Here is a 21,251-nt window from a genome sequence, read left to right as displayed (position 1 = left end):
ATTCCCAGACCAGCAGCATTAGCTCAGCTTGGAACATGTGAGAAATGCACACCTGAGCCCCCCAAGACCTGCTGAGTCAGCTCCTGGAGGGGGAGCAAGAGAGGACCCCGCCCCCAGTGCTTCATCTGCCTTCCAGTGATTCTGACGCTGTAGCACTTGAGAAACACTGAAGGAACTTTCCCGGCATTGGAACCTGCGTGTACCTGACTCAGGCCCATTCTTCTACAACCGCCCTAAACTGCCAGCCACTTAGCTTTTGAATTAGGTAGAATGATGTTATTTGAGGAAAGTAAATTATTTGTCCCCTGAAGAAAAGTGGGCATGCTTTGCTTACGCTCCCTCTTTTTCCTACACGGGGACCACGGGGAGGCCAGACCCCTGGTGATGTGGATATGGGACCCTGAGGTCCTCATCTCAGTGGTAGACTGAGCTGTCCTGTTTGTTTCTTGCAGCTGCTCAGATGGAAGATAAAAAGCCCTTTATCCTCTCTTCCATGAGGCTTCCTCTCCTGGACACCAACAGCAAGGTAAACCACATGGGCCAGCCCAGGCTGCCGCACCACACCACAGGCAGCTGCAGGGTGTGGCCAGACCGTGCTGTGAGGTCACCCACCGACCAGGCGGCCACCACCCTCGACTGGACTGAGCTTGGGAACAAAGGACGACAGTGTGCCGTTCGGCGTGTGGCTGGTGCTTTTCCCACACCTCACTCAGGAAACAATCCCCAAGACCACCCCACAATCGCACCTTACAGGCCCGCGGGTCCCCAGCCCTCCTTCAGGCTCAGTGATTCTCTAGAAGGACCCGGAGCTCACAGTGCTGCTCTGCTCATGGTGATTGCAGCGAAAGGATGCAGGTCCACGTCCAGATGGTTGGGGTGCCTGGGACAGAATCCAGGAGGGCCCACACACAGAGCTCCCAGCCGTCCTCCCCTGGGGTCGCGGACGGCGTTAGACCCCCGCCCCTCCTCGCAGCAGCAGTGTGAGTCAGCGCACACAGAACATCAGAACTAGGGAAGCTTCTGCCTTGGGGTCTGTCACGTGGACCCGGTTGGTGCCCTCATGGCTGAGCTGTCTCCAGCCCCTCTGGAGGTGGAGCTGATGCCACGTGGCCCATAGCCCCCACCTGTCACATGAGACCATCTGGTGTGGCCCAAGACCCCAGGTGGACAAGAACATTCTTATCAGGCCAGATATTTGGGGCTTAGTGATGACCTCCCAGTACCCCAGGGCAGAGGCCAGGCCTGTCTTTGGGTGGGTGGATCTTTGCGAAAGTTAGGACTGCACTCAGGTTACCCAGGGGCTGCTGGCTTGGGTAGGACCTGCTTGCTACAAGGGGAGCAGAGACCCCCAGCCCTCTGGGGGCTGCTCCAGCCTTTGTACTGGGCCTCCTCTTGGGGTCCTTCTGTGAGACTCTTGTTGTGTTTCCCCAGAAGCTACTGAAACGGACCCCATGCCACATCTGTTGCAGTGCTCCTTACGTGTCCCACACACTCCCCAACGTTCAGAGCTCTTCCCAACATGCCCCGGCAGGGTTTTTTGGTCCTTTTTGGACGCCTGCAATGCCAGGTGGTTAAACACACACAGTCTGGGCAGTCTGGGACCAACCGGCTCGCTCCTCCACACCCACCCTGTTCCCTGAGATAGCACAAGGAGGAAGTGCTTGGAGAAGCCTCCTTGGGGTGGGGACACTGGACCTGGCAGCTGAAGGGGCAAAGGCATGGTCGCGATGCTGGAGAAAAGGATCCCCAGGGAGGCAGCATAGGCAGAAGCCATGGCTCAGGGGAATGGCTGGTTTGGCCACACTGGCCTGGCTGTGCCTTCGAGTCACCAGGCATAGTTACTGGGTGAGGCTGGACATGCAGGCTCAACCCTAGGATTGTTTGGGTGATAACTGCAGCTTCAGGGACTAGATTTATGGTGCACACAGGAAACATGGGGATCACACGAGAGAAGCTAGCTCGGAAGGACATCAGCCCCATCCCCTGAGGCCAGGGTGAGCCCCGGAGGGAGGGACGGGTGTATCTGGAGCCTGGGAAGGGCAGCCGCCGATGCACAGGAGGCGGAGGTTGGGGGCAGGGTGGCTTTGGGAGGACCCCTCAGCAGAGGCGCTCTGGGAGTTGGGGTGCAGCTTGATGGAAGTGGATAGAGGAGGGAAAGTGAGAGAGATGCTCCCCTCTGGCAGCAGGGGAGGGAGGAAGGGGAACTGGAGGAAAGAATCCTTCCCTGTGGACCTGAGCACATCCACAAGCTGTGGGAAGACTGCCTTCAGGGGAGAATGGGCCTCCACACAGCCTAGGGACAGAGAAAAGGGCAGGCGCAGGTGGTACAGGTACGTCCAGCTACAGGTGTGGGTGCAGACCCAGGTAGGCAGGTATAGATATGGGTGTGAGTGCAGGCTTAGGTGTGGATGCAGGTAAGTATGGGTATGGGTGTGGGAGCAGGCATAGTTGTGGATGTGGGTGCAGGTATGGATGCAGGCACAGGTGCAAATGCGTGTGCAGGCATAGGTGTGGGTATAGTGTGGGTGTTGGCGCAGGTATGTGGGTACAGGCCCAGGTGTGGATACAGGTAGGTACAGATGTGAGTACAGGTGCAGGCCCAGATGTGGGTGCAGGTAGATCCAGGTACAGCTGTGGGGGTAGGTCCAGGTACAGGTGTCAGTGTAGCTGCAGGTGCAGGCACATGTGTGGGTGTGGGTGGGAGGAAGAGTGAGGTTCCTCTCTTCTGGCTGGACTGGCATGGCAGTCTCTGCATCCCCTTCCTGATCTCCTGTTTGTTCTGGGCAGGTGAAGCGGGCAGTCGTGCAGGTGATCAGTGCCATGGCCCACCACGGCTACCTGGAGCAGCCTGGAGGTGAGGTGATGATTGAGTACATCGTGCAGCAGTGCGCGCTGCCCCCCGAGCAGGAGGTAAGAGGCTGCCACCTTGCCTGCCTCCTAGGCCCACGCTGCCCCTGACCTGTGTTAGGCACTCTCGTCAGGAGCCTCTGGCCCGGCAGAGGGTGGATGTGTGGGCTGCAGTCTGCGTGCGGAGGTGCCCTCTGCTGTCTTTTGTTTGTTAATAGAGACAGGGTCTTGCTCTGTGGTCCAGGCTGGAGTGCAGTGGCTATTCTCAGGTGTGATCATAGCACGCTGCAGCCTGGAACTCCTGGGATCAAGCGACCCTCCCGCCTCAGCCCCATGAGACTGCAGGCACACGCCACTGTGCCCGGCTCCCTCTGGTTTCTGAGTTAGAGCCTCTGCACTGAGCCAGTCCTCTCGGCAGCTCCCAGGACTCGGAATGCAGAAGCAGGAAATAGAGAGTTTGTCCTGTTTGGGGCTTTTCTATTTAAGAAGTTACTGTACAAATACCAGTTTCTTCTTGAAGGAGAGCAAGTGGCGAAATAACCCACAGATGGTCTAGACAGCCTCTGTCACCCTGAACTGCTGACCGCTGGCTGCTGAGCACGTCTGCACTCGAGTCCCTGGCTCTGGGTCTGGTTCTTCAAGTTGGCAAAGCTGGTCTGTCCACCGAGGCCAGCTGAGAACAGAGAGGCCGCCCTCCTTGTGTTCTCGTGACCATCACTGTAGTGCCTGCTATGCCCCAAGTGGGATACGTGAATTTATCTGGAAACATCAGAGCTCAGGGAGAGTATGCTGTGATGTTGCCTCTAAGTGCGTGGTCGTCAGTGAGGAAGCTGCACACGTGTCTGTTCTGCAGGCCCCAGCAGGTGGGCCACCACCAGCTCAGCTGATTCTGACCTCAGCATCTTCACAGCAGCTCCATGGGTCGTTAGGCATGACCTGGAGAGCCAAGGCCTCTGTTTTAGTCTTTTAGTTCCCAAAGTTTGGGAGTTGGAGGTTTCTTTGAATATTATAAAACATTATTAAGGTTTTCTAAAACCAAAAGAAAAACCATTTTGAATAGATGGAATCTCACAGACTCAAATATTTTTATCTATATAATAATAATTATTGTTATCTTTGAGACTGGGTCTCGCTCTGCCACCCAGACTGGAGTGCACTGGCGAGATCACAGCTCACTGCAGCCTTGAACTGGGCTGAAGCGATCCTCCTCCCTCAGCCTCCTGGTAGCTGGGACTACAGGCTCATGCCTCCACATCTGGCTAATTTTTTATTTGTTGTAGAGATGGGATCACACTATGTTGCCCAGGTTGCTTTTGAACTCCTGAGCTCAAGCAGCCCTCCCACCTTGGCCTGAAAAAGTGCTAGAGTGACAGGTGTGTGCCACGACACCCCAGCACTCGTGTTTTAACCACAGCACCTTGCTGTTTCTGTGGAGCCTCTCAGTCTGCATTGCTTTTTGTGTGGGGTTCAGTGTAACGACCTTTCTGCTTTTGCATGTTTCAAATTATTTGTGATAAAATGTTCAAAAAGCAAAGCAGGACATGTTGCTCTGAGACAAGTGGGCCTTGGGGTGTTCGCCAGACACACTGCAGAGGGGGTGAGTGGCAGCGGCCGGCCCTGTGGTGCCACTGGGTGCTGGGCTCTGTGGTGCAGCCCAAGGGGTGGCCAAATGATTCTGGGGCAGTCAGGTGCAGGGCCACTGGGGAGGAGAAGACAAATCCAGGGAGTCTCACCTGGATGTAGATTCCCCTTCAAGGTTTTTGGAGAAACATGAGTTAAAGATCAGAATTAGTTATTATTTTGCCATTTTATCTCTATTACCCCACCTAACTTTCATTTTTTTTTCCATTTAAAATTTTTTTTTTAAATTTTTTAGAGACAAAGCCTCACTCTGTTGCCAAGGCTAGAGTGCAGTGGCACGATAATGGCTCCTTGCAGGCTCAAACTCCTGGGCTCAGGCGATCTTCCTGCCTCAGCCTCCCAAGTAGATGGGACCACAGGCATGCGCCAGCCACCATGGGTGGCACTTCTTGTGCCCATTTTCAAATTGGGTTGTTTTCTTATTATCAAATTTTGAGAGATCTTTCTATATTCTGGGCACAAGTCCTTTGTTGGATTTATGGCTTATAAATATTTTGTTTTCTTTTTTTTTTTTTTTTTTACTTTTAATACATACTGTTTTGTTCTTGAGTAGAGACAGCCTGTGTTCCCAGGCTGATATCTGACTCTTGACCTGGAGTGATTCGCTTGCCTCAGCCTCCCAAAGTGCTGGGATTATAGGTACGGGTCACTGCGCCTGCCCATAAATACCGTCTTACAGGTCTGTTGCGTTCTTGTCTTTTTGCTTTCTTAACCCTGTCTTTCAGAGAGCAGAAGTTTTAATTTTCTTTTAATAGCCAGTTTACTTGAGATGGAGTCTCACTCTGTTGCCCAGGCTGGAGTGCAGTGCTGCAATCTTGGCTCACTGCGACCTCCACCTCCCAGGCTCAGGCAATTCTCCTGCCTCAGTCTCCCGAGTAGCTGGGATCACAGGCATGCACTACCACGCCTGGCTAATTTTTTGTTTTTTTAATTTTTTTTAGTAGAGACAGAATTTTACCATGTTGGCCAGGCTGTTCTTGAACTCCTGACCTCAGGTGATCCACCTGCCCCGGCCTCCTAAAGTGCTGGTATTACAGGTGTAAGCCACTGCGCCTGGCCTAAAAGTTTTAAGTTTTAGGATTCACATATAGGTCTATGATTCATTTTTAGTTTTTTTTTTTTTTTTTTGAGATGGAGTCTCTTCCTATTGCCCAGGCTGGAGTGCAATAGTGTGATCTCAGCTCACTGCAACCTCCACCTCCTGGGTTCAAGCAATTCTCGTGCCTCAGCCTCCCAAGTAGCTGGGACTACAGGCATGCACCACCACACCAGGCTAATTTTTATATTTTTAGTAGAGACAGGGTTTCACCATGTTGGACAGGCTGGTCTCAAACTCCTGACCTCAGGTGATCCTCCCGCCTCGGGCTCCCAAAGTTGTAGGATTACAGGCGTGAGCCACCGTGCCCGGCCTTTTGAGTTAATTTTTGTTAAAGTGAGGTGTGCTTGAGGCTCGTTTTTTTGCATGTGAATGTCCAGTTGTCCCAGCACCACGTGTTGAGAACACTCTTCTCTGTACATTGACAAATTGCCTTGCATCTTCATCAAAAATCAGGCAACTGTATAGATTATCTCTAATGCTCCAGCTCCACTCGTCTGCGGAATCTGTCATCATCTGTCATCAGTACCCCACTGTCTTTCCATGGCTTTATGTTAAATTCTTTTTTTTTTTTTGAGACAGAGTCTTGCTTTGTTGTTACTCAGGCTGGAGTAAAATGGTGCCATGCTGGCTCACTGCAGCCTCCACCTCCCAGTTCAAGCAATTCTCGTGCCTCAGCCTCCTGAGTAGCTGGGATTACAGGCGTGCACCACCTCGCCCATCTGAGTTTTGTATTTTTAGTAGAGATGGAGTTTCACTGTGTTGGCCAGGCTGGTCTCGAACTCCTGGCCTCAAGTGATCCACCTGCCTCGGCCTCCCAAAGTGCTGGGATTGCAGGTGTGAGCCACTGTGCCTGGATGCTTTATAGTAAGTTCTGGAGTCAGGTAATGTGAGTTTTCCATCTTTGGTCTTTTTTGATCATGTTTTGGCTATTTTAGTTCCTTTGCTTTTCCCTGTAAATGTTAGAGTCCTCTTGTTGATAATATTCAGTCTTCCAATCCATGAAAACAGCACGTTTCTACATTGATTTAGGTCTTCTTCGATTTTGTTCACCAGTATTTTGTAATTCTCAGCATGTAGAGTCTGTATATTCTGGTATTTTGTTAGATTTTAAAAGCTATTTTGTTTTTACTGCCATGGTAATGGTACAGTTTTGTTCGTTTCAATTTCTAAGTGTTCATTCTTAGTGTATAGAATATACAATTGATTTTTAGATATTACCGTGTATCCTGTGGCTTTGCTTTTTTATAGATTCTTTGGGATTTTCTACATAAAGCATCATGTCTTCATATAGGCAGTTTTTTTTATTTGTAAATCTAGATGACCTTTCTTTTTTCTTGACTCACTGCATTGGTGAAGTCTCTAGTGAGAGCAGCCACCCCTGCTTCGTTCCCATGAGGGGAACATACTGCCTTTTACTATTAAGAATGCTGGGGGCAGCCGGGCACGGTGGCTCATGCCTGTAATCCCAGCACTTTGGGAGGCTGAGGTGGGCAGATCATTCAATCTCCTTGAGTTCAGGAATTCAAAACCAGCCTGGACAACCTGGTGAAACCCTATCTCTACAAGAAATACAAAAATTAGCTGGGTGTGGTGGTGCGTACCTGTAGTCCCAGCTACTTGGGAGGCTGAGGCAGGAAGATCACTGGAGCCTGGGAGGCAGAGGTTGCAGTGAGCCAAGATCATGCCACTGCACTCCAGCCTGGGCGACAGAGCTAGACTCTGTCTCAATAATAATAATAATAATAATAATAATGATGTCTTTGCTAATCTCCTGGACAACTTGTTGCAGTTTCTCCATCAGCAGTTTCTGCTGCACCGTGGTATTTTTGTTGTGGAGAAGACTTCTTTCCTTAACCCTCAGGAACCAACTTCTGCCAGCTTCCAGCTTTTCTCTTCCAGCTTCCTTACTGCTCTCAGCCTTCACAGAGTTGCAGAGAGTTGCTCTGGATTAAGCTTTGGCTTAAGGGAATGTTTGGCTGGTCTGATTTTCTGTGCAGACCAGACTTTCTCAATGTCAGCAGTAAGGCTGTTTTGTTTTCTTATCATTCGTGTGTTCACTGGAGTAACACTTAATTTCCTTCAAGAGCTTTTCCTCTGTATTCATGACATGACTGACTAGCACAGGAGGTCTGGCCTTTAGCCTGTTTCAGCTTTTGACATGCCTTCTCACTAAGCTTAATCAGTTCTGGCCTTTGATTTAAAGTGAGAGATGTGGGGCTCTTCCTCTCACATGAACACATAGGGGCGATTGTAGGCTTTTAATTGGACTAATTTCAACATTGTTGTGTTTCAGGGAGCAGGGAGACCCTAGCAGAGGGAGACAGGTGGGGAGTGGCTGGTCACTGGGTCAGGACACCCAGCATTCATTGATTAAGCCTGCAGTTTTATACATTGCAGTTCATAGCACCCCAAAACAATTGTGATAGTAACATCAGAGATCTCTAATCACAAATCACCATCACAGATATAATATTAATGAAACAGTTTGAAATATTCCAAGAATTAGCAAAATGTGACACAGAGACACACACCAAGCACATGCTGTTGAAAAAGGCGCCATAGACTTGCTGGACACAGGGCTGCCCCGACCTTCCACTTAGTTAAAATGCAGCACCTGTGACGTCCAGTAAAGCAGAGCTCAGTGAAACAAGGTCACGCCTGAATGGACTTGCTTGCTTGTTTTTATTGACACATAATAGATGTCCATATACTTGGGGTACATATGATAATTTAATACATTCATATTATGTGTAAAGATCAAATCAGGGTAGCTGGGATATCCACCACCTTGCATGTTGGTTTTTTCTTTATGCTAGAAGCATTCTAATTATTCCTTTCTAGCAATTTGGAAATGTACAATAGATTATACTATAATCTATAATTATAGTAGGGTAAACTATAGTCATCCTACTGATCTATAGGATACTAGGTCTTTTTTCTGAATATATATTTGTACCCATTAATCAGCCTCTCTTCATACCCCCACCTTCTACCCTTCCCGGCCTCTGGTAACCACCAGCCTACTTACTGTCTGTCTCCATGAGAGCCACTGTTTTGCTCCCGCCTGTAACAGGTTTTCATTGACGCCCTTTATCAGCTTGAAGAAATTTCTTTTTTTTTTTTTTTTTTTTTTTTTTTTGAGACGGAGTCTCGCTTTGTCGCCCAGGCTGGAGTGCAGTGGCCGGATCTCAGCTCACTGCAAGCTCCGCCTCCCGGGTTTACGCCATTCTCTTGCCTCAGCCTCCCGAGTAGCTGGGACTACAGGCGCCCACCACCTCGCCCGGCTAGTTTTTTTTTTTTGTATTTTTAGTAGAGACGGGGTTTCACTGTGTTAGCCAGGATGGTCTCGATCTCCTGACCTCGTGATCCGCCCGTCTCGGCCTCCCAAAGTGCTGGGATTACAGACTTGAGCCACCGCGCCCGGCCGAAGAAATTTCTTTCTATTTCTAGTTTTCTAGACTTTATTATGGATGTTATGGATTGATGTCAAAATTGAAACAGTTTTGTGCATCTGTTGGTGAAATTATGTATTTTTTCTTCTTTTGACTGTTAGTATGGTAGATTATATTGAGTGTTTTATTTATTTTTTTTATGAGTCAGGGTCTTGCTTTGTTACCCAGTTTGGAGTACAGTGATGCAATTGTGGCTTACTGCAGCCTCAACCTCCCAGGCTCAAGCAGTCCTCCTGCCTCAGTCCCCCAAATAGCTGAGACCACAGGTGGGCACCACCACACCTGGCTAATTCTAAGTTGTGTTGTTGTAGGGATGGGGTCTCTCTGTTGCCCAGGCCAGTCTAGAACTCCTGGGCTCAAGCAGTCTTTCTGCCTCAGCCTCCCAAAGGGCTGGGATTACAGGCAAGAGCCACAGCACCTGGCCATGATTGCTTTTTTAGCAAACCATTTTTATTATGGTAAAATAACATAAACTTGACTGTCTCAACCCATTTTAAGTGCACACTTCAGCGACATGAAGCATATTCGCATTGTTGTGCAGCCATCACCATCTTCCAGCTCCAGAGCTCGTCCATGTTCCCAAACAGAAACTGTCCCCATTAAATGCTAACTCCCATTCCCTCCTGCTCAGCTCCTGCACCCCACCGTTTACCTTTATGAATTCCACTACTCAAGGTACTTCGTGTGAGTGGACATAAACAGCATTTGTCCTTTTGTGTCTGGCTTCTCCCACTCAGCATAAGGACCTAAATGTTCTCCCATGGTGTAGCGCTGCCAGAATTTCCCTCCTTCAGGGCTCAGTATTCCGTGTGTGGAGACGGCGTAGTGCTTACCCTTTCGTCCCTTCCTGGACACTTGGGGTGCTGCCACCTTCTGGCTCCTGTGAATAATGCTGCTGTGAACGTTGTTGCTTTGTAGAAAATTCTGAAATTGGGAAGTACAAGTTCTCTAACTTTGTTTTTTTTCAAGATCATTTTGGCTATTTTGGGTCCCTTGAATTCTCGTGTGAATTTGTTTTAGGATCAGCTTGTCAATTCTTGCACAGAAGTCACCCGGAATTTTCATAGGGATGGCACTGAATCTGTGTATCTGTTTGGGGAGTAGTTCCATCTTAACAATATCAAAATCTTTGTATCTGTGAACATGGGATGTATTTCTATATTTTTAGGTCTTTATTTTAACGTTTTGTAGTTTTCAGAGTATGAGTTTTGCACTTCTTTTGTTAGATTTATTCATAAATATTTTATTCTTTTTGATGCTATTGTAAATGGAATTTTCTTTTTTTTTTTTTTTTTTTTTTTTTTTAGATAGAATCTTGGTCTGTCTCCCAGGCTGGAGTGCAGTGGCACAATCTCGGCTCATTGCAATCTCCACTTCCCGAGTTCAAGCAATTCTCCTGTCTTAGCCTCCTGAGTAGCTGGGATTACAGGCGCCCACCACCATGCCTGGCTAATTTTGGGGGTTTTTTTGTTTGTTTTTTCTTGTTTTGGTAGAGATGGGGTTTCACCATGTTGACCAGGCTGGTCTTGAACTCCTGACCTCAAGCCATCTACCCGCCTTGGCCTCCTTAAGTGCTGGGACCACAGATGTGAGCCACTGCACCCGGTCTGAATTATTTTCTTAATTTCATTTTCAGTTTATTCTTTGCTACTCTATAGAAATACAATTATTCTTTCTTTTTTTTTGAGACAGAGTTTCACTTTGTTGCCCAGGCTGGAGTGCAATGGCACGGTCTCGGCTCCCTGTGACCTCTGCCTCCTGGGTTCAAGCAGTTCTCATGCCTCAGCCTCCTGCGTAGCTGGGATTATAGGTGCCTGCCACCATGCCCAGCTGATTTGTTTTTGTATTTTAGTAGAGACAGGGTTTCACCATGTTGGCCAGGCTGGTCTCGAACTTGTGAGCTCAGGCAATCTGCCCATCTCGGCCTCCCAAAGTGCTGGGATTACAGGCATGAGCCACTGTGCCTGGCCTACAATTATCCTTTCATATTGATCTTGTATACTGCAACCTTGTTGAACTTGCTTATTAGTTATAATAGTTTTTATTGGATTTCTTAGGATCTTCTGTAAGGATTGTGTCATCTACAACTATAGTTTTACTTCCTTTTTTCAACCTGGATGCCTTTTAATTTTCTTGCTTAACTGCCCCAGCTAGAACGTCCAATACTGTTGAATAAAATTGGTGCGAGCCGGCACCCTTGTCTTGTTCCTTCTCTTTGTGTAGAAGCATTTAGGCCGGCACCATCAGGTGTGATTCCGGCTGTGGGCCTTCATCAGGTCATGGATGCCGCTTTCTAGTCCTGCTTTGCTGAATGTTTTTGTCATGAAGAAGTACTAGATTTGATGTGCTTTTTACTGTGTCTAAAATGAGCTTGTCATTTTTGTTTCTTTATTTTAGTGATATGGTATATTTCATTAGGTGATTTTCAGATGTTAAACTCGCATTCTTCGTCATGGTGTACAATCATTTTTATACATTGTTGTCTTCAGTTTGCTGGTATTTTGTTGAGGATTTTCATGTCTATATTTATAAGAGATCATGGTGTATGCTTTTCTTATGCCTTTGTATGATATTTGTGTAATTTGTACATACACAGGTACATACATGCACAATTTTCTTCCAACTCATTTGAGAGAAAATTTGAGACATTATGTTCCTTTATTACTGACTACTGAATGCCTTGTTTATTTCCTAAGAATAAGGACCTTGTTCTGCACAACCGTAGTCCAGATGTTGCAATCAGGAAATTCAACATGGAGGCCATCATGTCACCTGATCCATGCACTTCCTCGGTCATCCCAGTTCTGTCCCTTTAGCTGCTTTCTGGCGCAGGGTACAGCCCAGACACATACATTGTGTGGCTGCTGTGCCCTGTTAGCCTCCTGCCCTTGTGTTTGTTGACCTGGATGCTTTCAAAGAATCAAGACCAGTTATTTTGTTGAATAGCTCAGGTATGATGGTGTTTCCTCATGATTTAACCCAGGTGATGCAGTTTTGGGAGGAATCTCGTGGAATTTTGTGTGTCCCCACCAATGTATCATATCGGGGGTCCTAGTGTTGGTTTGTTTCAGTGTTGATCTTGTTAGTTCTGCTCACTTGTCTGTGCTCGGTGTCGGCACTGGAAAGTTGCTGTTTCTGCCTTGTAATAAATGAGTAGTTTGTAGGGAGATCTTTGGGATTAAGTAAACATCTTCTTGTGATTAATCAGCATCAGGCCCCGTGCCGTCATTCATGCCTGTAATCCCAGCACTTTGGGAGGCTGAGGCGGGTGGATCACTTGAGGTCAGGTATCCAAGACCAACCTGGCCAACATGGTGAAACCCCATCTCTACTAAAAATACAAAAAAACTAGCTGGATATGGTGGTGGGTACCCGTAATCCCAGCTACTCAGGAGGCTGAGGCAGGAGAATTGCTTGAACCCGGGAGGCGGAGGTTGCAGTGAGCCGAGATCACCCCACTGCACCCAGCCTGGGTGACAGAGCGAGACTCCGTCTCAAAATAAATGAATAAATAAATAAATGCTTAGTCAACATCAATTTTTTTATCATCCATGGATGGTTTTCTAACTCCAGTGATATTGCTGTACTTGATTCTTTGGCCTCTGTTGTGACAAAGCCTCTCCTATTCTTATGTGCATGCATCTCTCTCCGTGTGGACTAGTGGTTTGCTGTTTGACACAGGGGTCCATGTGCAGTCCCTGTTGCTGGCCTTGGTGTTCAAACTGTCCCACACTTGGTCAGTAGCACCCCTTGGAGCACACAGGCCCCTGTCCTGAGGCCCCACTGCCCTTTCTGGTGCAGGATGGCGTCCCAACTCACCCGGGGCTGCCCGTGCCTCCGCTCTGCAGTCCCTTCCATGAACCACTGGTCTCTTGTTTCTGGGAAGCTCGCTCCTTTATTTCTTATTTCTTGCCCCTGTTTTTGTGTCTCACTGACTCTGGTGTATCCGTTATCCAAAGGCTAGCACTGCTGTCTTCACCTCTTTCAGCTTTTTCTTTTTCCATTCTTTTTAAATTTCTTCTTCCTTGAAGCCTTCGGCAGCCTGTTCTTCCAAGTCAGTAATTTCTTCCTCAGTGAATCGTTACATTATTTGTTTCCTGAATTGAATTCTTTATTTCATGGTTATACTTTTTCACACCCTGTCTCTGGGATTTTCCTTGTTCTTGTCTCCTCATTTCCCTGTAGTGGTACCTTGTTTCCCTGTTGTGGTACTCTGGGGGCATTTTTTCACATGAGCATTGTCCCCGGTCTGTGTCCTAAGGTTCGTGTTTCTGGTGGAGTTGGAGTATGTCCTCAATGTTCGTTATTGGGTATTTTGCAATTTCTATTTGGTTTCTTTATTAACCCAAATGATTCTTTTATGATCTTTAAAATCTGCAGGTCGACAGGTTTTCCTGGTTGTCGTGGATTTATTGTTATATTGAGTCTGGCCAGGTTGGTTTCTGCTTCTAAGTGTTGGTTGCAGTATTATTTTTGACCTAATGGTCAGGATTTCAAAGTGGTTTGTGCATGTTTGGTATAAAGTTCTATCTATATTTTTAGAGCCTACTGTAAAAATTGAAGTTCAAGGTCTAAATATCACTATTTTTTTTTCTGTGTGGCTTTTGGCTTCTGAAAGAGAGGGATTAGAAGTCCCTGCACTGTTGCCATTTTTCCAAATATGCCGCTTTGTCGTTGAGCTTTTACTCTTTGGTATTTCAAAACCTGCATGGAACGTGTGGGAAACAGAAGTCGTCTTGCGGGGACGCCTGCCGGGCAGCTGAGCGCACAGAGAGGACGGCAGGCGTCCAGCCCGCTGTGGCTGCCGAGGCTGGGTGGTGTCTTGGTGGGAACCAGGTTTTCTGACATGGTTTATGTTCCCACAGAGGCTATCCCGTTCCTCCCCTGCAGGCGTTGCAACGTCATGAGCAGTTATTTTTTAATGGAGTCAGTAGCTTAGCAAATGCTCAAGGTTTTGTTTGTTTTGGAGATGAGAACTGAGGCAGGTGAGCCTGCTTTCTTGGGTGATCTTAGCGGAGAGTGCCTTTCCTGTCTGTGGCAGGTCGTGCACACGTCTGCATGTCCCGCGGCGAGGCCCAGGGTCTACCCTGCTTCCGGGCAGGCTGTGTCCTCAGGCCCAGAACCACGGCCGCCCACGCACACCTTTGCCTTTTGCCTTCCTCCAGCCTGAGAAGCCAGGCCCCAGCAGCAAGGACCCCAAGGCCGACAGTGTGCGGGCCGTCAGCGTGCGCACCCTCTACCTGGTCAGCACCACCGTGGACAGGATGAGTCACGTGAGTGCACGGCACCCGTCCCTGCCTGGCGACAGCAGAGCTCTCCAGGGCGGTGGCCCAGGGTGTGCAGGCCCTCTGGCAGGGCCCTGTCTGCATGGGACCTCCCTCTGGGTGGATGAAACCAGGCCCTCCGCTCCCCCAGGTCCTCTGGCCGTACCTGCTCCAATTCCTCACCCCTGTGCGCTTCACCGGGGCCCTGACTCCGCTCTGCAGGAGCCTCGTGCATCTGGCGCAGAAGAGGCAGGAGGCCGGGGCGGACGCCTTCCTCATCCAGTACGACGCCCATGGTGCGTGCGGCGCCGTACCCCACCTCCCCGCTCCTGTCCCCACTTCCCCATCCTCCAGTTCCTGACCCCCACCCCAGGGCTGCAGGCAGCCCCCCACTGACTATTTCCACCTCTCATCTCCAGCGAGCCTCCCGTCTCCCTATGCTGTAACCGCAAGACTGTTGGTGAGCCTTGCCCTTTCACAGCGTGCCCGGGTGCCCCACTCTGTGTCCCTGTGCTCCACCCAGGCTTGGAAGGGGTTACCTTCTCAGTGGGCAGCCGCAGTCAGGGCTCAGGCGTGGTTTTCCTCTATGTGGGCGGCCCAGCTTCAGGAAGAGCCAGACCCCCCGTCGGGTGCTGTGGCCCTGCAGGTGCAGTTTGTGGGCACGGCCAGTGCTCCCTGCTCAGACCCGGCTCCACGCTGCCTCTCTTCAGGTTGTGTCTTCCAGCCCCTACCTGGGGGACGGACGTGGGGTGGCGGCGCTGCGTCTCCTCAGTGTTCTGCACCCTAACATTCACCCTTTGCTGGGTCAGCATTGGGAGACGACTGTCCCGCTGCTGCTGGGGTACCTGGATGGTGAGGCCGGGGTCAGGATGGGGTGCATAGCCCTGTGGGGAGGGCAGGCCTCAGGGTAGGGAGATGCTAGCTCTGACCCCACCTTTACCAAGTGGCACTAGGGTGGCCAGTGGGGACTAGGGTTGTGTAATTGGAAAAAGCAGTCTCCCCTGTGGTCCAAGAAAGGAAAAGCACTCCCGCAGGGTGCTTCCTGGGAGCAGGTGGGGGGCGGTGGGGCGGTGAGGCCTGTCTGTGCTGAGCATCCCCGGCTCCAGGGCAGGTGCTGGGCTCTGAGCCCCACTGGCCTGCGCGGCTGTCGTTTCAGAGCACACGGAAGAGACCCTGCCACAGGAGGAGTGGGAGGAGAAGCTGCTGATGGTGAGGGCTGGAGGTGGTCGGGGCAGGGCCCATCCTGGGCCTTAAGGTGTTGTCTGGCCTGGGGGGTGCTGAGGTGGCAGAGACTGGGCCACCTGCCTCAACCTCACCTCATGGTGTGGCTGGGGAGCCAAGGAGCAGGCAGCGTCAAGGCTGAAGACCCCCGCAGCCTTCCTGTGACATGGCACCGGCCTCTAGCAGCCGCAGCCTCAAGCGCAGGGTCCTCCTCTCGCCCTGCCTGGTGAGCCAACTGCGGCATGGCTGTCCCCTGAGGGTTGGCTCTGCCTCCCCTGGCCTCTGCTGGAAGGCGGCCTGCAGCCCCTGCAGCCACAGCACATGGGGATGTGCCCAGGCTCCAGCCAGCCCTGTGAGGGGTCGGGCTCCCAGCCTCTCAGTGGTGTCTTGGCCTGCAGTTCCTGCGAGACACCCTGGCCATTGTTTCTGACAACGCGTGGATCTGCCAGCTGAGCCTGGAGCTGTGCAGACAGCTGCCCTGCTATGATGAGACACCCCAGGAGAAGGTGGGGAACCTGCTGGCATTCTCGATGTGGTACTTGGGCTCTGAGTTCCTGGGTCTCGTGTCTGTCACTTGCTGTCTGGGCCCTGTCTCCCGTGGCCCTGGTGGCCTAGCAGAGCCTCCTCGTGGTGGCTGAGGGCCAGGAGGTGTGAGAGCCCACTGGCCCCACCCCTTATTCCTCAGATGTTGCCCCGGACTCACTCTGCAGTTCTCATCAGCTTGTGGGCAGGAGGTGCACCCCAGGGGCAGCCACGTGGCAGCACTGGGTCTCCCTGTACTCAGGAGTCAGGCATAGCCATGTTCTCTGGTTTTGTTTCAGAACTTCCTGTACAAATGCATAGGAACCACCTTGGGTGCTGCTTCAAGTAAGGAGGTGGTGAGGAAGCACCTTCAAGAGCTGCTGGAAACAGCCAGATACCAGGAGGAGGCAGAACGTGAGGTGGGGCCACTCTCCCTGCAGAAGCCCCAGACACCCTAGGGCTGGAGGTCGGCGGTCACCTGCTGTTCTCTGAGGCAGCCGGCCAGGCTGCGTGCCTGTGTGTGCATGTGTGCGTACACGTGTGGTGTGCGTATATGCACAGAGTGCGCGATCTATTGATGTGTATGCAAGTGTGCGCATGTGTGTACATGTGGGTGTGCCCCTGTGTCCACGCGTGACCGTGTGCGTGTGTGTGTGGCAGCGTGTGCTCTCCCCTGCCTGGGGTAAGTGTCTTGCCCCCCAGGGCCTCGCCTGCTGCTTCGGGATCTGTGCCATCTCCCACCTCGAGGATACGCTGGCCCAGCTGGAGGACTTCGTGAGGTCAGAGGTCTTCAGAAAATCCATCGGCATTCTCAACATTTTTAAGGTTAGGCTGACACCGTGCAGGGCTGGGGACAGCTGTCTATCCACAAGTTTGAGGCTCGGGGGTGCCCTGCAGGCTGGAGTAGGCCAGGAAGCTGGTTGCGTCCCTGGAGCAATTTTTGCTCCTGCATTCCTTCCATGGGTGGGGCCTGTGCGTGGGCACTCCCAGTGGGGAGGGAGGCAGAATGGCCTTCCGGAGGCAAACGTAGCTGTGGCCAGGGCCGCATCTCTGCCAGGCGTGGGTGATGAGAGGGGCTTGCGGCCGGGGCAGGCCTCTGCCCCCTGGTGGCCGGCAGATTCTACGTTCTCACCAAAGCCACCGGCTGTGCTGGCGGAGCCTGAGCCTGGTTTAAGGAAGGAGTGGGCCCCTACCGCAGGCCCCATCCCGGCCATGGTCCCTCTATTTTCTGTCTCCCGTAACTGTCCCAATTACAGCATCTCAGGGCGGGACCAAGCACGCAGGGCTTCCCAGCCCTTGCTGTGTGGATCGAGGCTGATCTGCAGTGCAGCAAGGATGGGGCCTCGAGCTCTTCTCGGCTGCCTCCTGCCTGACTCTCACACGTGGCCACGCTACCTTGACCCTCAGCCCTGTGCTACTCGGTACCCAGTGGGCCCATGCCTGGCTGGCTGCCTATACTCCTGCCCCTTTCAAAGAGGCTCTCCCCCTCCCCAGATTCAGGTGGTGCCCTGCACGGCTGGGGCACACCTCTGCTGTCACTGACTGGCTCTGGCCCTTCTTCTGGGAGGACTTCAGGAGTTTCTGAGGCCAAGGATTCCTGTCGGGGAGTGTAATTGTATAACTGAAGTCCCGCTGGTTCCTCTGACCTCTCAGGATCGAAGCGAGAACGAGGTGGAGAAGGTGAAGAGTGCTCTGATCCTGTGCTACGGGCACGTGGCGGCCCGGGCCCCCCAGGAGCTGGTGCTGGCCAAAGTGGAGTCAGACATCCTCCGGAACATCTGCCAGCACTTCAACACCAAGGTGGGCATCGCAGTGGGCCTGCCACGCCAGGGGAGCTGGGGCTGCCGGGGACTCACATCTTAACTCATTTCACTTTTTGTTGTTCAGGTTCTGGGAGTAAAGGTAGAAACCAAGGTACAGTGTGTAGGAATTAAGTGCTGGACTGGCTTCTCCCCTCTCAGCTCTCCTCTGGGCGGGTTGAGCTTCGTGGGCAGAGGCTGGAGGGGAGCTTGCTGGGGCTTCCTGATCTTGGTCCCCACAGGGCATTCGAGAGCATCACCAGGGCTCCTGCCCTGGCCTGGGCCCTGGACGGCAGTGGGAAGAAGGGAGGCGTCTGTGCCTCCGAGGGGCCGGGTCGTGGGCTGTCACCCCCCAGGAGTTCAGCCAGCCCCACCCATCCCAGGACGGCTGGAACCTCCTCTGGCTCTGCTCCCCAGTGCTCGTGGGAGCTGTACCTCCCTGGACCCCAGTGACCACCTAGGAGAGGGGACAAGGCCCAAAGCCAGTAGAAGTGGCAGTGGAGGCTCCACTGGCCCCCAAGGCCTCACCCCAGCCTCACTAACAAGTTTCCCTTCTGGCCCTCCTGGCACTAACCTGACAAGCCCCTCTCTCAGGACAGTCAGCCCCTCCTTGAAAAACAGGCCCTCTGGTTCTCCTGCGGTGGCTGGGAGGGTAGGGCTGTTCTCAGAGGTTCTTTTCCCAGCCCTTTAGCGCTCCCCGGAGGACTCTCCTCCTACTGTGGGGGGCCCTCTGGTCACACCACACAGCGTCTGCTCTGTGGCCTGTCTTCTCTGGAGTGTGACACGGGGGAACCCCTGGGTGGCCCCCTGCTTCTTCCACACGGACTTTGATAAGCAGGAGAGCTGACTGGAGAGCTCCTGTGAGAGCAGAGTGCAGCACGTCTGGCTTCGGAGGAAGGAAAAGGGGGTGTGTGCGGGTTCAGCCCTGGAGGGCGGGTGTGGGCGTCTCCTGTAGCCCTGCGTCCCTGCAGGACCCAGCCTTGAAGCTGTGCCTCGTCCAGAGTGTGTGCATGGTCAGCCGCGCCATCTGCAGCAGCACCCAGGCTGGCTCCTTCCACTTCACCCGGAAAGCAGAGCTGGTGGCACAGATGATGGTGAGCATGGCCGTGGCCTGGTGGGTCCTCAGGCGTGTTCCTGGGAGACTGAGGCAAGGTGGGGATTGGGGGCGCCGAGGGTGATAACATGAAGACAGCCTGGGAACATGGGAGGGGCCATGTAGGGACAGATGGGGCTCTGTTCCTCGGGCCCCGCTTGTCACTTAGGCTGGGGGACAGAGCTTGACCAGGGAGGAGGGCTGGGGTTTCCTCCAAGGGCTGAGTCATGCACCTGCCTCACCCAGGAGTTCATCAGGGCAGAGCCCCCAGACTCCCTTAGGACACCTATTCGGAAGAAGGCCATGCTCACCTGCACTTACTTGGTGTATCCTTTCCTGCCTCTGCACAGGCCCGTGCATCTGCGTGTGTGCGTGTGTGTATGTGTGTGCGTGTGCCTGTGTGTGCATGTGTGCATGCGTGTGTGTGTGCGTGTGCGAGCGCCTTTGGGCGCGTGCATGCGTGAGCACGTGTGTGTATGCGTGTGTGCGTGCGTGTGCACGTCCGTGCGCATGTGTGTGTGCCGTGTGTGTGTGTGCGTGCTTACATGTGTGTGCGTGTGCGTGAGGTGCCGCCGTGGTCTGGAGCAGAGTAAACATGGCAGTGGCTGTGCTGCCCACACAGGCCTGGGTTGCTGGGTGTCTGGGCCTCAGCCTCAGGATCATTGTCTGGGGCCCTTAACTTGCCTGTCAGCTCTGTGGAGCCGGCGCTGGACGAGCAGGCCCGGGCGGATGTGATCCGTGGCTGCCTGCACAGCGTCATGGCCCTGCTGCCTGAGCCCGAGGAGGAGGACGGCGGCTGCCAGAAGGTATCCCCATGTTTCCCTTGCCTGTGTTCACACCCATGAGAGCGGCAGGAAGGCCGCTGTAGGCGGCAGAGTCACTGGTGGGGCCGCACGGCCTGGCTCTCCTTCCAGTCCCTGTATCTGGAGACACTGCACGCCCTTGAGGGTCTGCTGACGAGCCTCCTGCAGCGGAACATGACCCCCCAAGGCCTGCAGATCATGATTGAGGTGTGCGGGGGACTGTCATGGGGATGGGGTGGGGGCACAGAGGGCACTCCACCTGGCTGCTGGCCCTCTCTCCGCATGGGGGCGCCCTAGGGACAGTTTGGTGCTCTCTACAGTTGGGGGTGGTTTATGAACAGGCAGGTGCACCCCCTCCCATCTGGGCCAGCAAGCAGATGGGGAGGCCCTGACCCAGGTGGGACCTCTGGAGCCTGTCCTCTCCCACCACTGCATGGCACAGGGATGGAGGGGCCCACAGGTACCCATGGCTCCTGACTGGGGGCCGCGACCAGGGTGGCACTGTGGTGGGCGAGGGTAGGGCTGACCCCCATGCTCAGTGTGTTCTTCTAGGACCAGGGCGGCCTCCACCCTGTCCTTCCACAGTCCTGGCTGGCCCCGGCTCCACTTGGGCTGGGTTGTGTCTGTGACCAGACTGGAGGACAGAGTGGCAGGGCCAGAGGAGCTATGGTGGCCTGAGGCTGGCACCACTCTGGGTCTCTGGCTTGGCCCCCTGTAGCCCGGGAAGGATGGCCTGGCAGGGACACTGAGCTGGCCCACGATGCACAAGGCTCCTGCTCCCAGGGCTGCCCTCTGAGCAGTACCTGTGTGAAGCCCCCTCTTCCTCAGCACCTGAGCCCATGGATCAAGTCCCCAAGAGGTCACGAGCGGGCGCGGGCCCTGGGCCTGAGCGCCCTCCTGCTGCGCCACTTCCTGGAGCAGCTGCGTGTCAGCGTGAGTACCTGGGTCCCCGGCCCGGACGCTGCTGCCTGTGGCACTCATGACCCAGAGTGTGAGCTGCCTTCCTGGCTTCCTCTGGCCGCCACCCCAGCTCAGGCCACAGTCCTCTTCCTTGAGACGTGGATTGAGGGCCTGTCAGGGCCAGCAGTTGTCAGGGATGGCTGCTCAGAGTCGAGTCCGTTGTCATCAGGGGCCCACCATTAGCCGGGAGGAACGTGCGCCTCTGGTCTCCAGGGCTTCACTGTTCAGCGCGGTGCTGGATTTGGTTCACGATATTTTTTTTTTTATCATGCTCCACAAGCATCTGTTTGTTTTAATGAAAACTTTTATCAGGAACAGATACTAGATTTTGCTAAATATCTTTTTGTCATCTATCAGGATTATTCTAGGCTTTCTTTTCTCTCTCTCTCTTTTTTACCCTGAGACAAGGTCTCACTCTGTTGTCCAGGCTGGAGGGCAATGGTACAAACACAGCTCACTGCAGCCTGGAAGTCCTGGACTCAAGTGATCGTCCTGCCTTGGCCTCCCGAGTAGCTGAGACTACAGTGCATGCCACCACACCCAACTAATT

At 52.7% G+C, this 21,251-nt stretch overlaps 1 protein-coding gene across 16 annotated transcripts in view; it reads left to right on the top strand.

Annotated features, from left to right (window-relative positions):
* The window catches only part of LOC105488490 (maestro heat like repeat family member 1), a 120,275-nt gene that overhangs the window by 77,584 nt on the left and 21,440 nt on the right, over nucleotides 1-21,251 (top strand). For 13 of the 16 annotated variants that reach the window (XR_011606615.1, XR_011606616.1, XM_011752626.3 and 10 more), the window contains 17 exons: nucleotides 453-526; nucleotides 2,788-2,910; nucleotides 14,205-14,312; nucleotides 14,455-14,599; nucleotides 14,723-14,763; nucleotides 15,014-15,155; nucleotides 15,460-15,512; nucleotides 15,923-16,030; nucleotides 16,346-16,465; nucleotides 16,749-16,871; nucleotides 17,700-17,846; nucleotides 17,934-17,960; nucleotides 18,817-18,939; nucleotides 19,185-19,264; nucleotides 19,630-19,744; nucleotides 19,853-19,948; nucleotides 20,570-20,674. Coding sequence is in view for 14 of the 16 variants with exons in the window: in XM_011752626.3 (XP_011750928.2) it covers nucleotides 453-526; nucleotides 2,788-2,910; nucleotides 14,205-14,312; nucleotides 14,455-14,599; nucleotides 14,723-14,763; nucleotides 15,014-15,155; nucleotides 15,460-15,512; nucleotides 15,923-16,030; nucleotides 16,346-16,465; nucleotides 16,749-16,871; nucleotides 17,700-17,846; nucleotides 17,934-17,960; nucleotides 18,817-18,939; nucleotides 19,185-19,264; nucleotides 19,630-19,744; nucleotides 19,853-19,948; nucleotides 20,570-20,674 (1,730 nt within the window). In the remaining 2 variants the exon portion in view is untranslated. The remainder of the gene's footprint in view (nucleotides 1-452; nucleotides 527-2,787; nucleotides 2,911-14,204; nucleotides 14,313-14,454; nucleotides 14,600-14,722; nucleotides 14,764-15,013; nucleotides 15,156-15,459; nucleotides 15,513-15,922; nucleotides 16,031-16,345; nucleotides 16,466-16,748; nucleotides 16,872-17,699; nucleotides 17,847-17,933; nucleotides 17,961-18,816; nucleotides 18,940-19,184; nucleotides 19,265-19,629; nucleotides 19,745-19,852; nucleotides 19,949-20,569; nucleotides 20,675-21,251) is intronic. The other 3 variants (XM_011752627.3, XM_011752630.3, XM_011752631.3) reach the window with 1 other exon arrangement.

The sequence above is a fragment of the Macaca nemestrina genome, chromosome 8 (genome assembly GCF_043159975.1).
Source record: "Macaca nemestrina isolate mMacNem1 chromosome 8, mMacNem.hap1, whole genome shotgun sequence".
In the NCBI taxonomy this organism is placed as follows: Eukaryota; Metazoa; Chordata; class Mammalia; order Primates; family Cercopithecidae; genus Macaca; species Macaca nemestrina.
Note: the sequence above shows the minus strand (reverse complement) of the source record. Positions and strands in the feature narration are given on the sequence as shown.